The following is a 14851-nucleotide window of genomic DNA, read 5'->3' as shown; positions in this document are numbered from 1 at the left end:
GAGTATTGTGGGATTCTGCACCATTACTTTCATAGTTTCTGCAAACACATACCTGTTCACTGATCTCTGTACTGTATATACCACACAATGTCCCAAGATCATCTCACAACCGTTTCCTGGGCCTCATGTCTGGTAACAGCCACATTCTCTTCTCATAAGATAAACTCAGCACAATGCAGACACATTTCCATTAATCGCTACAAGTGGAATTCAGTAATGACTAGACACTCTTGACCTGACCATAAAACTTGGAACTCCTCCCTGTCAGCTGTGGTGCAATGTCATGAATCATGGTCTACCAGACTGTATTTTGCTTCAATTTCCTGTCAGGGTAGAAACTGAATACAATACAACAAGCCAGGACCAACATAACTATGGCACAGAAGCATTGTTCATAAATGGGGCATATACAGATCCATTCGGAATGAGTGGGGGCTAATGCAGTACTTTGCAGTTCAGGTGCTGTGCTATCGCAGGTTTTTAAAAATACTCAGTTGTGGGACTGCTCTACTTTGTAAAACCACCAGGTGGAGCAGTGAAGGAGCAGTGAAGGAGTGAACGTGGCGTGTGTAGCATTTGGTCTGTTGCCAGAAAACGCCTGGTTTTGAATCCCGGTCAATGCTGGGGAACAGTCTTTTTGCAATTATAGAATTTAAGGTGTATACTGTTTAGACTTTTATTAATGTTAAACTGTGTATTAGAGCATGTTAAATATGAAACTAATTAAAAAGTAGGTATATTTTATAAAGGTAAGATTACTCAGTTGGATATATAAAAACAGTTCACGATTATACTGTAGCTGTGAATCCACATCCACATAGAGAAAATCCAAAGGCAAATTTTGGTAGCAGAAAATAAAAACAGAAGTATATTTAATGTACACACAGTAGATGGTAGTGGTAGCTAAATATAAAAATGTACATGTATTCCAATTTTTATGCCTCAAAGTCTTTAGTGACTTACAGTGGTTTATGGAAAAGGTTTAATGTGGTTGTTCTAACATTATAAAGTTGATATACTGTACTTCATAAAAAGTTATAATGATTTTCTAAGAATAAGTAGTAAGAACACCACTTGCTGTCATTGCAGAAAAACATTGTACTGATTTAATACTACTTGATAGTAATATTAATATGGAATTGTGTAACTAAGCAACTGAAAATGAGTGGAAGTTTTCGAAACATTTTGACATTAGTTTTTATTCTCCTTGCAGTGGTAATGAATAATGTAGCATGCTCTGCCCAGGTGGTTCAAAGCCAGATCAGACCATTACTTCTGGTTGGTTTCTTACATAGCCGTATATATAAAAATAGTTCACTATTATAGCTTGTTGTGAACGCAATGTGCCTCTTTTTTGTTTACATACAAATTGAGATCTATATTTTGTCTTAATCCAAATTTCAGCAACCAGGAATCAGCCAATAATTTAACTTTAAATTTGAAACTTTAAGTTGTATATTGTACTGTACAATACTGCACTGTCCAAAAACGTATTGGGAGGTTGTTTCTGGCAAAATTGGCTCCAGTGTGAGTGTATGCAGGGATGAATTGCATTAATATTTATATGTGATTTTTTCATGATTAAGGAGTTCTTCATGGAATTCTTTAAGTTAAAAAAAGAAGGGGGTATTCTTACAATTGCCAGTAACCGGAGGACAACTTATCAATATGTAGAAACTGTGAGAGTGAAGACAAATGTGTTACACCTTTTAAGTGAGTCAGTGACTCACTCTGTTGTTAACTGATTTAAAATTTTAATTTAAATGTATTGGAAGGCATGCTGTTTTATTAACAGACACTCCAACTCACACCTGTGTCGTACAGCGATATATACGTGGGTAATGTCACCCCCATTAAACAATGTGCTTATCACGTAAATCCTGCTAAACTAGAAGAATTGCAGAAGTAGATAAACTGTACATTATTTACTGGAGCGCATCTGAGTTCAAAGAAGGAAGTCTGTGAAGCCCCCGTTTATTGGTACCAAACATTGATGATACATCACGGTTCTGTTACAGATTAACTGTATAAAAACTCCACCAGACAATGGATATACTGTTTAACCATAAACAAGGATCGATCTGCTGTTCCCTTTTGTAATAGGTTTACTCCCTGGAAATCAGAATTTTCACAAATTGCGATCTCTAAAACGCCTGTGAAACGCTCTGTGAAATTCTTCGCAGTTATTGACACCTAAAACATAAGAAAGCAAAGGTTATGAAAACAAATGACTCCGAAAAAGATACAAGAAGTTTGAAATTATTATTAATAATAAATTAATACTGTTAATAATGATCAGATACATTATTATAGTTTCAGTGGTCTTTTTAATACCACTTTGTTATTCTCGATTATAATTATAATATATACAATTTAATTTTAAGGGTTGTTGTAAAGGCTTGTGTTAAATTGCCCAACTGGGATGAATAAAGTATTTTGAATTGAATTAAACTAAACCGGTTAAAGTGGTTTTTACTCCCACTGTTAACAGTATTCACATTTGTTCATTCACATTTATATTTCATTATTAATATCATTGGACATTGAATACATTGTGATATGTAAAAAACTATAAATAATAATTTAATGTACATAATTTGTTAAAATATTTTATTTTTTAAAAAGGAGTCTTTGTTCGAAGAAAATTGGGAACTGAACTAGGATCTCAATGAGTCAAAGAAAAAATAAAACGTTTCCAAAGAAAGTGGACTATGGTAATACTACCAGCTATATAAATATATTAAATTTAGATCCTTAAATTAATATAGTTATTAATTTCTTTAGTTACGCGATTCCATATTATATTCCTTATTAAGCAAATTATAAAAAGTACACATTTTTAACTGCAATAATGACCGCAAGTATTCCTAGAAAAGGTTAAAACATAGCTTTTTACTACGTATATAAACCTAATATAGTCAGAACGAGTACATCAAAACTTTTTCAAAATAACCACAGTAAGTGACTGAGTTAAAGACTTTGTTGCATAAAATGTTTATGATGAAAATTGAATACTGTTGTGTACTTTTTATTTAAGCTGCCACTACCAGCGATATACAGTATGTATAATATATTTATATTCTTAAAATAATATAGTTTATGATGATATGATTTTCAGAGACGTTATGCTCCTGCTATTTTTATGCTCAGCACCCACACTTTCCCTTTAGTTGTAAAATTCTGTATTAACATTCCATATTAAGTGGATTTCTACATGCACATTAGAGAGATTAAATGAAGCAATAGTTTCACTACCAACTAACGCACCACAAGTCATCTTTGGCCAGTGAATCATTTGCTGCGGTAACCTACAGCCCAAATCCCATGATACAGGGTTTTACCGCATATTGTGAATGGCTACATCTGTAGGATCTTTGTGCTTTCATTTCTAAGTTTTCACCAGGCTGAACATTCAAGAGCATAAATCACCTTATCACTTGCATCCAACCCACTAATGATATAGCTTTGTCAAAACCATTCAAGTGCATCACTGTAAGTCTTGAATACTCAAGTATTAAAAATAATGCCAAAAACATTTAATCAATATACAAACTATTTATTCTCTATAAAAACATACAAGCATATTGTGAAAAGTGTCTGTTGATGCTTAGTATATATTTGAATGCAGCCTGCTAAAAATGGAGATCAACAGCATGTGAATTGTTTCATTCTTTGCTTTGATTTTTTAATGCTTTGATATTGAGCCTGGTGTTTAAAATATAATACTATTACATTTATACAACTTAAAAAGATACTATGCAAAACCAAACAATGCCATATATACCTGAAAGTCAGCAGTAACAGACCCTCCACAGACATCAATGAGCTCTGTCATGTCATAGTAGGCATCGAAGGTCCAGATGCAACTCTTAAGATTAAGGTGTTTATACAGCTGGATGGTCTTCGGTTCCCGCACAGTGGGATCAAACTGGTAGGGTCTGTCATAACCAGGCCCAAGGGAAATGCTATCATAGGAAAGGTTATCAAGAAACCCTGTATCTGAAACAACACCACAAATAGTTAAAAATGTTCATATATCTGATAATAAATAGAAAGAAAGAGTATAACAATTTGAAACTGGGTATCTGGTATTAGTCTAGTTATAGTCTTCTACAACATGAAAATCTAACAGGAAAAAGAAATACCAGATTTTCCTAGAGAAATCAGGGAAAACCCAGATTACTGACCAATGAATTATAGCATAATAATGATCCAAATGAGAGGCAATGATAGACCTGGATGTAACAGAAAAGTCACACACTGGGTTAACTAACTGTGCTAGTTGCAAAGTCATATGGATCTTAACGCTTTTCTACCAGCTGCAGGTAAATAAGGTTTAAGTTTGATGCCTACCATATGCTTAAGTTGGACATACTAACAGAAAGACTGACTAAGTCTAAGTACATCTGCCTTAGACTTAACCAAGGTTTATTGGCAGGTACCATTAGGAAAGAGTAATATTTCTAAGTTTGATTGTCTCCTAATTTCAGCAAAATCTGTGTAACATATCAGCCATGGGTCACCAAACCAATGCCATCTTTACACCATCAGTGATTTACTACTTTTCTGCTACCTAATTTATGTTTGTGGTGCTTTTGTTGACCTGTAGCTGAATTTCATTCAACAGTACTCTTGATACCTAGCTCTGGGGAGACTATAGTTTGGTTGTTGAGCCTTCCTGTAGAGCATGTACACTCCAGCCTTCTGTGACACCTACAGTTCCTCTAGGTAACAAAGTCATGTTACTTATGTAATGATACTCGTTCTGAATCTGTTTTACCTTTGTCTCTGGAGTGTTCCTCTGAATCACACTTTAGAGTATTATAGTATTTCTACACTTGATTCACTAGCATAATCTTCATTTTAGGGGCACTACCATAATCTCTCAATTTACTAGCATGATTTACTTTCTCTAGTTGGTACTGTGATTTACTTTCTCGAGTGACAACTCCATCAAAACTTTCTTCTCTCTCAAGAAATAATTTAAGTTATTTGCTGAGACTAGGATTTTGAGTGCTGAAGGTAATATACCATAGAATGTCCCTTTTCTAACAGATCTCACTTAACCTGAGCTTTCAGTTGTTTTGGATTTAGTGAGGGAATTGGACTTATTCTGCCTCAAAACTGCTAGACTCATTAAATGGGCGTTTAGTTAAATCTCCAGCAATTGTCTTTTTTTTCTTTTAGTGCATATATTTCTAATTAAAAGTACTGAATAAGCACAGAGAATATCAGTTTACATCTGACAAATGATCTCACAAGTCCCAATTAGTATTTGTCCTGGACTCTCTTGCACTAAATTAATGTTACGTCATCCAACTGTATAACAATCAGGGTTAGTTGTACTGTTGTAATATATACTTTAGATTTTGAACCAAAGATTGTCAACCCAGTCATTAAACTTTGAAAAATGTAAGAATGTAGTATTAGTTATTAAGGCCATAAAACAAAAAATAAACGTTTTATTATTGTGTATTGTTCAAAATGTATATTTAAAATCGTGACTTATCTATATCTCTGTATAAATAGTGTAATTTAAGTTTTTTTCATTATTTTAGATTAATTTATTCAGATTCTTGTCCCAAAATACAGTGCATTTCATTTCGGAGAACATCCCTTGATAATGTAAGCCTCTTGTAATTGTGCCTTGCTCACCGGAGATACCCTGAAGGTCTTTGAGAGTAACCAAGTTGGAACAGATGTGCTGGTGTCTGTAAATGGACTCTGATAGCAGGAAATGCAGGTTATGCAGTGGCATGGTGGAGACCAGAGGAAGCATGCCATCTTGGTGAGGGATCTGCACAGAGATGTGAATCCTGCAATTCAGATATCAATATAAATATAATCACTGATGTACTGAATGTTTTGTTTATAATTATTTGTTATGTTCCTATATGTTTTTACAAATATGGCAACGTAACACTGTGAACACTTAGTTATTATTAAGAAATAACACACAAAAATACTGTTTTGAATGGAGCAGCACCACTGAAGAAAGAATTATATTAATGGAAATATGTTTATGCTTCAACAGCCACATTATGGTGCTTTTGTTATGGTGGCTTTATGGTGAAACCTTTTACAGTGCCTTCCAGATTTATTCATACCCTAATGAAATAGGAACATATTACAAAACAGATTGGTTTACGGATTGGATGTATCTCACTTTAAAATTCAAATAATGTTAAACTGTAATCTGGACATAACTTTGAACAGGAAAAAAAGTTATTTTTCTTCTGAATTTACAGAATTCAAGAAAAGAAGAAACTCCCATTTATTCACACATTTAAGTATTCTTTTAAATTAAATTCAGCAAAAGAAATATACAATAACATTCTGCTCTTGTGCAGTTGATGCATCTGGAAAGCCTCTGGAAATATAAAGATGCAGCCATTCAAAGTGCGCGGCAAAGACACGTATCGCGGGTAATTGGGGTGCAGCTAGAGAAGGTCCTGTCACCCACAGAATGTAGATGTTCTTGAGGACAGCTAGAAGACCAGAGTCACACAGACAAAGGTGGGGAGTAGACAGAGAATAAGCCATATACAGTAGGTACTGAATGATGATGATGATTTTGAAGTTGACTCAAAACCTGATAGGAAGCCAGTGCAAGGACTTGAAGACAGGTGTAATGCATCTCGCTGTCATATTCTGAACATATTGAAGATTGCTCAGTGTGGATTTAATTTCCCCAGTGAACAGGATGTGCATTTATTAATTCTAGAAAAAAAAGCCTTTCTTGATTTCTCTAGTTCCTAGTTTCTCTAGTTCCCTTTAAAATAAACTATTATTCCAAAATGCAGAGTACTACATGGCCAGTATTTTCATATGGTATTTGTGATTTTAAGAAATTAACACAAGCAGCTTTTGGGGATTTAAGTGTTGGCTGAGCTATTGCTGGATAAAAGACTAGAGATTTTGGTAAGAAAAAGATAATTTTGGGAAAGTTGAGGAATACACTGATAACAAGAACACTTCCTAATGGGGTTAGGCATACTTTTGATGAAGATGATGAAGTTAACAGTCTGTATGTTTACATAGATACTGAAATGAGGATTGTATTTTAGATTTTGTAGCATTGAACTGTATGTTGAATGCACATGAATTGAAGGAATGGGCAAACATAGCTGATTGTGATCCACAGAGCCAGAATATTAAGATGTTTATAATTAGAGGCAATTTGTTTAAATAACTAGGTATGGATATTGATGTGCAAGAGAGGTGGAAAGGCTGTTTCCTTAAGCCAGCACTATAAAATATTTTATTTTCAGTGAAATGCTGCCATTCCATAGTTGGTTTCTAACACTGTTTATAGTTTCATCCACACAGTGCCTTTACTTCCATCTGTTTTCAAATCTCTTTATCCAGTACAGGGGATTTGAAGCCTATCCCAGTAAGCAACGGACACAAGGCAGAATACACCCTGGACATAGCGCCAGTCCATCACAGGACAGACAGACAAAAACACACACACACCAGGGCCAGTTTTCCCATAAACCAATTAACTTACCAGTATGTTTTGGAGTGCGAGAGGGAGTCCTATCACACATATGGAGTAAAACCATGTAACCCAGAGAGAACATGCAAACCCCACACACACAGGACGGCAGGAATTGAACGTAGGACCCCAGTGCTGCAACATAGCAATGTTAACCACTTCGCCACCATTATAAATAGATAAATATCTTAGTTATCTTTCTAGTTCACAGGTTTGCATGCATAATTTAATTTTGAAAGCCACTGAGACATCAGGTACTGCTGTTGTATTTATGAAAAAGAAACAAAACAAAAAGCATACTAACAACTGTGCCTTGGTTAATACATTTTATTATTTATAAAAAGTTAACATTGTTAGCAAAATATTATTTATATTTTACCCTATTTTTCTTTAGTTTTGTATTAAACTTCTTATATGATAGTCAGATTGAATGTATATTTGAATAATGAAAATATATTTTTACAAGATGCTGGGGAAAGTGCAACAACTTACTACAGTGCTAAATTTCATATTATTGATTACTAATAGTTTATGCTAACACCTAACTTTCTTAATTAGATGTATTTAAACAGTGAACTAAATGTAACAAAACTTTCAGAAATACAATCGAGAATAGTTTTGTGGTGTTTGTATAGATGAAACATTTCTAAAATGTATAACGTAACAAAATTGAAGACGATTAAAATCTGTAATCTTTCCACTTGAAATGTCATTAGAAAGTACAACAAGTTTCTGATTTGTCTAAGGATGGTATCAAAAAGTAGTCTAAGTGGTGAGAAAGCTGTGCTTAATGATAATTAACGGACTTAAAAGTAAAAAGTGATGCTTCATATTGCTTGATTAATTTTAAAAACTAAGTTATAAATGCAGACGCGATTGGTGCCATTAAGTGCTCCAGGCAGCGGAATGTTCATTTTGTACTGCTGAGCTCCGCGCCTCCTCCCTCTCTCTGTGCCGCCGGGTCTAAATATCTAAACATATTTATCGATATAGCAGGTAGTATCACTGTATTCCACCTTCTTTGTAAACACAAAAAAACAGATTCACAATGCAACGCTGTGTCACTGTGTAAAAAAAACTATTTGAATACACTATATTGTAATGAGCTGCTGTGCTAAGAATAGGAGTTCCTTCTGTCAGAGGGGGTGGAAAGTGCCCACGGTCATTTAATTAGTATTACAATTCGCACTGATTCCCTTGCGAAGATATGGACATAAGAATATTCGTGCATGGTCAAAAAATGGCATTGTAGCGGCGAGGCTTATTGATAAGAAAGAATTAAGTGTTCTGAGCCTTCCCAAATGAGACCCCATTTCTCTGTTCATCTCTGTGGTGCAGCCAGAGAGAAACTATTCATGCAGGCTGATTTAAGGTTTCCTTTGATAAAGACTCCTAGGGCAGCTCCCAAAGGGGGATGCACTTAGCTAAGCCTGGCTATCATGATCAATGGTCATCCATTGGCGCCTATCTGTCTAGGGAGTGCCAGTTGGACATCTGGACTGCATTCCTAAGTGTCAGGAGTAAGTGACTCATATCTCACCTTGATCAACCAATCAGGGACTGGTAGGGCTGAGTAACCCATGTGGGACTCTGATGCCCATGGAACTGAAAAGCCAATCAACGAGCTGAAGTTCCTCCAGGTAAAAACAGGCAACACAGAGAGCCTGAGAGATTCAGTAAGATTCTAGGTAGGATTCTGTGGACTATTCTAAAGGGAATTCAAAGGAGAATTCCAGGGCAGGACGGCCCAGGAGCAGAAGGCTCCCAAGGGCAGGACATTCTCACAGAGCGCCTCCTGACCATCCTGAGACTCAGCCCGGACAACCACGGAACGGCCAGTGAACTTTCCTTTGTTCTAAGAGTCTAGAGCGGAGGTTGCCAGAGAGTAACCAGAGGATCCACCCGAGGTTAGCACCAGCAACAAGCCTCGTGAACAGGTCAGAACTGTGGACAGCTGAATCACTATTCAGAACTAGCTCTTCATCAGGAACGAACCGGTCCTCTTCCTGCCTTGCTGGGACCCACAGTCATCTTTTCTCCTGTGCACAAACTTTGCTAGTTAAAGCCAACACTAACTAGCCGGTCAGTGAGCATCAACAGCGCACCGTCGCAAGCCGCACAGCAAAGCCTGGCTCCGAGCCAGAGCGCGGATTGGACAGCAAAAGCATGCAAATGTTTCTTTGTGCCCACAGGAGATCTGAATCCCCAAAGATTGGATGAGTATTCAACTTCAATGCATTACAGCTCGAGAATTCAATTGTTATCCCAACCAGTTGATATCAATTTAATTCCTAAGAGTTATGTACTTGTTTTGAGTATCTATTGTAGAAGTTATAACCAAGTTCATTTACGAAACGGTCTTAATGAATGATATACTGAACATATGTCCTCTTGATATGTGTAACTCTTTGAAACTGACTGAATATATACCTTTTGTATTCTGATAACCCTCTCGATAAGATCTGTTAGGTTTATATGCATATTTTATGTATCAATAAATGTATCCTCGTGTATTAATACCTGTATGTGTGCGTCGTTTGAGTTATGTCGCATGGTTGGATTCTAAAGCCATCAAAAGAATCAACTTTGTGATTTACTGCTACAATTAATAATTGTTCCAGTAAATGCCCAAACCCTACAGAACTGGTGCCTTCAGAGAGCCACTACATTTACATTTTGGCTATAGCAACATTACATATTTGGCGTCCCTGGGCCGGCTTTGATTACAGCATTAAGCACTAAAAATTAATATGGTTAATAATAGTAAACTGTAACATGTTGTAACAAGATCGGCTAAACTGGGAAGCCTGTTCCCACACACCCTGCCCCCACTGCCATTCGGATATACACAAAGCACTCCCCAGACTGTCTGACAGTTTCACTGTTACCTGGATACCTCTTTGTTTAGAACTCACTCTCCCCCCTGCCTGTCTCACTTCTTTTAATCCTTCTGTGCCTGGATTGCAGCGGGTACGATGTTTTTCCAAGAAAAAAAGAGAAATTAAAAAAAGATAAATTTCACCACAGCCTCTTTTCTTCTTGTGTCTAATTTTTAGTTTAGAAGGATTCAAGCATAATTGAACCCATTCAGAGCCTACATTACATTTTAGTGTTTCATTCTGAGCAGAAACCCTCACACCTGAAGAAGGCTTGCATTTTCTCTCTTCTCTTTTAAGCATGTGTACAATGCTGTAATAAAATTTAAAATAAAAGTTTAAACAGTATCAACTAAACTCTATTAATATAAGTATCGAGTGGTATTAGATAAATACAGCTTTTAAGTATAGATTACACTTTTCTAAAATGTATTTAAAAAATAAAAACGATTACAATCTAAACTTTCCACATTTGATCCCAAAATCCCAAGAAAAATAAATCTAAATGGGGAGAAAGCTATGCTGAAAGTTTATTAAGATTCTTAGAAGACAAAGATAACAATTTATGTTTTATTTGTTGCATATGTTGCATTTGTCTGATTGTGAATAAAAAAATACATATAATTAAACACGCGTTTGCGATTTAAATCAAAATGCGATTTAATTCGATATAAATGTTTATATTGTAACGCATACTGTACAGCCTCGATTTCTCTATAAAAATTTAAAAGATCGTTTGCGCAGCCTAAGGGTCTGCTCTCAGTGACAGCTGACAATCTTCCATACACTCAAGTGAAAAATTAATAATGGCAATGTAAATGTCGTATTTACGATTTGTTGATAATAGAAATGTTAAGTTCTCTAAAGCTTTGTGATAGTTTACCCAGGCTCTTAAAATCAGCTACACTGGGAAGATGCGACACCGAAGATATGATTAATAACCTTTTAAATCTGAAGGTTAGATTTAAGCCCCCCTCCCACACACACACACTCGATAGAAGCAGGAAGCAGAAGCAGGGACAGTTGTCAGTAGGAAAGAAGGTGACTATTCATTGTTATTAAAAATAACTTAAATTTGATCATGTTGTGATATTTAGAAATATAAAAAGTCAACTAATTGTCCATAATATTGCTATTCTATTTTTTCAAAGAAATGTTTGTTAAAAGAAAAGTTGTGGTGCCAGCTGGATTTGAACACACAACCTGTGGGTTACTAGTAAACCCACATGTAAACCAGCAGGCTACTGGGGAAATCACATGAGGAGAGGTGAAACAGCCCTACACAGCCCTATTGCAGTACACGAATATAATTATATTGTTGTTAATTTCTTTAGATATAAATGTTTAGGGAGAAATGGAATACTGGTGTGTATTTTTTCTTTAAAGTACCGAGACCAGCAAGAAAACTGTATGTTTATGTTCCAAAATTAATATCGTTTATGGCCTTCACACGCGTTACAGTATGCTCCTATTCTTTTTATGCTCAGCCACTAAGATTTCCATTCAGTGGTAAAATTCCATATAAATATTCAATACTTAAACAGGCACAGTAAAGACATTAAATATACATAAACATACTGTATACAGTACAGTTTGCATACAATAATATGTTTATATTCCTAAATCAATCTCTTTTATGAGCATGTAAAAGGCATGGTGAATCGGAAATTCTCAAAAATTACTGTAGTTTGATTGGATTTTGATGATTGGAAACAAATGCGTGATTGTGAAATGCTGTGGTGTTACTTTTACAAAGACGGTCAATGAAAAAAAGAATGTGGACCAGGGCAATACTTTGACTTTACAGCTTGTCCAAGGTCATTCATTATTAATACTATTAGTAATATCTTCAGTAAAGACTTTGATGGTGACAGCTCAAACATGAGAGGTTGAGCTTTATTAGCTCCACTTTGCGGAAATTCCGGATACTATTATTTTACTTGCGGTACCACGTGGTATCATGCAGCACTATGCGAGAATCTACGGTATTAATACAGTAACTTGCAGTACACTGCGTCAAGCGCACCGCAAAATAATGCGGTATGGCCCGTTTGTTTTGAATGGCTGCATCTGTATAGGGGCCTCTGAAGGTTTCCTGTTTCCTTTGGGTATAAAGGGAGATAATGAAAAGAAAACATTCAGAAGTAGCATAATTATGGATTGGATCAGATCAGATCAGATTAGAAACTTATTTAAAGACTGTAGGAAAATGGTAATTGACCTCCAGAAGTTGGAGGACGGCTATAAAAGAATCCACAAAGATTAATCTAGCACTTTTCTACCACCAACACTCTTACAATCTTACAATCTAGCACTTTCCTATAACATCTACCACTGTCACGGGGCTGTATGCCATTAGATCCTGAAGACCTTGACACGATAGGGGAACCCATGAACTCTAATATGTGAAAGGTCTTTTTGGCTAGATACCTGTTTATTTCTGATAAATAGCTCAAGCTTAGCCAAAAATGGTAATTCCAACATGACAACAATCCAAACCATACATCTAAATAGATAAAGGAATGATCAAGCGCACCCAAAATAAATATTATTGAATCAGAGGTAGTATGAGCCAGCAGCCATATCACCCTGCAGTTCTCAACTGGCTACCCACTGAAGCTAAGCAGGTCTGACCTGGTCAGTACCTGCATGGGAGACCTCCTGAGAAGCTATGGTTGCTGGTGGAAGTGGTGTTAGTGGGACCAACGGGGACCATCCAGTCTATGATCCGTGTGAGGCCTAATGCCCCTTTATAGTGGGCACTATACTACACTATACTGTAGTGGGTGCCATCTCTTGGATGAGACTTTAGATCGAGGTCCAGACTCTCAGTGGTCATTAAAGATCCCCGGGCATTTCTTGATAAGAGTAGGGAGTTATCCTGGTGTCTGGGCCAAATTTTCCCCCTTGGCCTTTACTGTGGCCTCCAAATTGTCCATATTTATGATTGGCTTGCACTTGCCCTGCAGTGGTTTGGCGCCGTGTCCAGGGTGTACCCTGCCTTGCGCTCGTTGCTTGCCAGGTAGGCTCCAGCCTCCCACGACACTTTATGGTATAAGGCCGTTATATGTCATAGCATACCAGAACACCTCAGAGGAGACACCACTGTCAAGTGGCACCCCATTTGGGTAAAACTGACGTACAGCAGGGGTTTCCTACCATGGTTCACGTTGAGCAGGTTTTATAGTTAATCTTTAAATCAGAATAAGAATAATGATCCAGATGCAGTGTTAGAGATCCCTAGTGTAGAGTATGCCTATTCACATACAACCCACAACTCACTTATTTTTTGCTTTTTTCTTACCTGTTGGGATGTTCCTTGTGTTTTACATCCAAATACTTCAGAGATGCAATGAAGGACTGTGCCTGGAAACCTCGTGCAGTGCCAGATGCAACAGGTGTGTGACAGATAGAATTCTCAGTTCCAATGGTGACAATATTACTCCTCAAGGGAGTGCCAAGGTGGCCAGCCTTGTCCACTGCCTGGGCTACACAGCGCACATGGAAACGACGACTGAAATACATGCTATCCAGGACCTGAAGAAGCAAATAATAAGTATTAATACCAAAAGCTCAAATTAAAAGCTGACAGTGTTACTTGAACTTAAAAACCCTTCAGTAACAAATTTCACAGTTATGTTTTGTGAATTACAAAAGAATACATAATATATAATTTATTATGGTGTGTTAGATTTTTCAGTTGTAGACCTATTTTAACTTGTAATTTAATTTAATGTCTTATGACCAAAATTGTTTTCGTGTACAGAAAAATGTTTTACTGAACACTCTCTTAGTCTTATAATAATATTTATTGAAAATATACTACATTTTTTATTTTATATAAACATAGCTACTGTTATAAAATTAGCTTCATACTTCTATTTTTTAATCTGCTTGATTTCACCAATTTTTGGAAAACAAGGAAGCAAGGAGTGACTATAAACTAATCAAAACTGCCATTTTTAAAATATTGCAATTTGCCATTATATGTTGAGGTATGCATACTCAAAACATTTTAATATCATTTTAACAATCACCTGCAAAAAAGTGATGTAAATAATCGCATCTAGATGAAGACAGCCTGCAAGAATGGTGGTAATAGTTGAATATCTGAGGACATTACTTATTAAATGTTTTTTTGTCCTTGTATTAGGCCGACCTGTGGAATTAAAAACTACATGCTGTTTTTTATTATTAAAATCCAAAATAAAATTTTCTGTTTATATATAATTAATAAGTCTGTATGTACACTGTATGCAATTAAAAAATAATTCTATTATTGCTATACAATATTATAATATACAGTATGTCATTTATAGTTGTGGTAGCAAAGTGGTAACAAAAACCTTGTCTCAACAATGTAATCATTGTATTGAATGAAATTGTTTGTCACTAGTATGAATAATGCATGAGTAGCACAGGAAAGCACTAATATGTTAATTAATACTGTAACAATTTGTGTGACGACCACACAGCT

The 14851-nt window shown here is 36.0% G+C and overlaps 1 protein-coding gene across 1 annotated transcript in view; it reads right to left on the bottom strand.

Annotated features, from left to right (window-relative positions):
* The window catches only part of fras1 (Fraser extracellular matrix complex subunit 1), a 364870-nt gene that overhangs the window by 14133 nt on the left and 335886 nt on the right, over positions 1-14851 (bottom strand). The window contains exons 63-65 of the mRNA XM_015364800.2: positions 13679-13911; positions 5656-5816; positions 3785-3999 (exon numbers count right to left, since the gene is read on the bottom strand). Coding sequence (XP_015220286.2) covers positions 3785-3999; positions 5656-5816; positions 13679-13911 — 609 coding nt within the window. The remainder of the gene's footprint in view (positions 1-3784; positions 4000-5655; positions 5817-13678; positions 13912-14851) is intronic.

Source organism: Lepisosteus oculatus, chromosome 3 (genome assembly GCF_040954835.1).
Source record: "Lepisosteus oculatus isolate fLepOcu1 chromosome 3, fLepOcu1.hap2, whole genome shotgun sequence".
Classification (NCBI taxonomy): Eukaryota; Metazoa; Chordata; class Actinopteri; order Semionotiformes; family Lepisosteidae; genus Lepisosteus; species Lepisosteus oculatus.
This window is presented reverse-complemented; position numbering and strand designations above follow the sequence as displayed.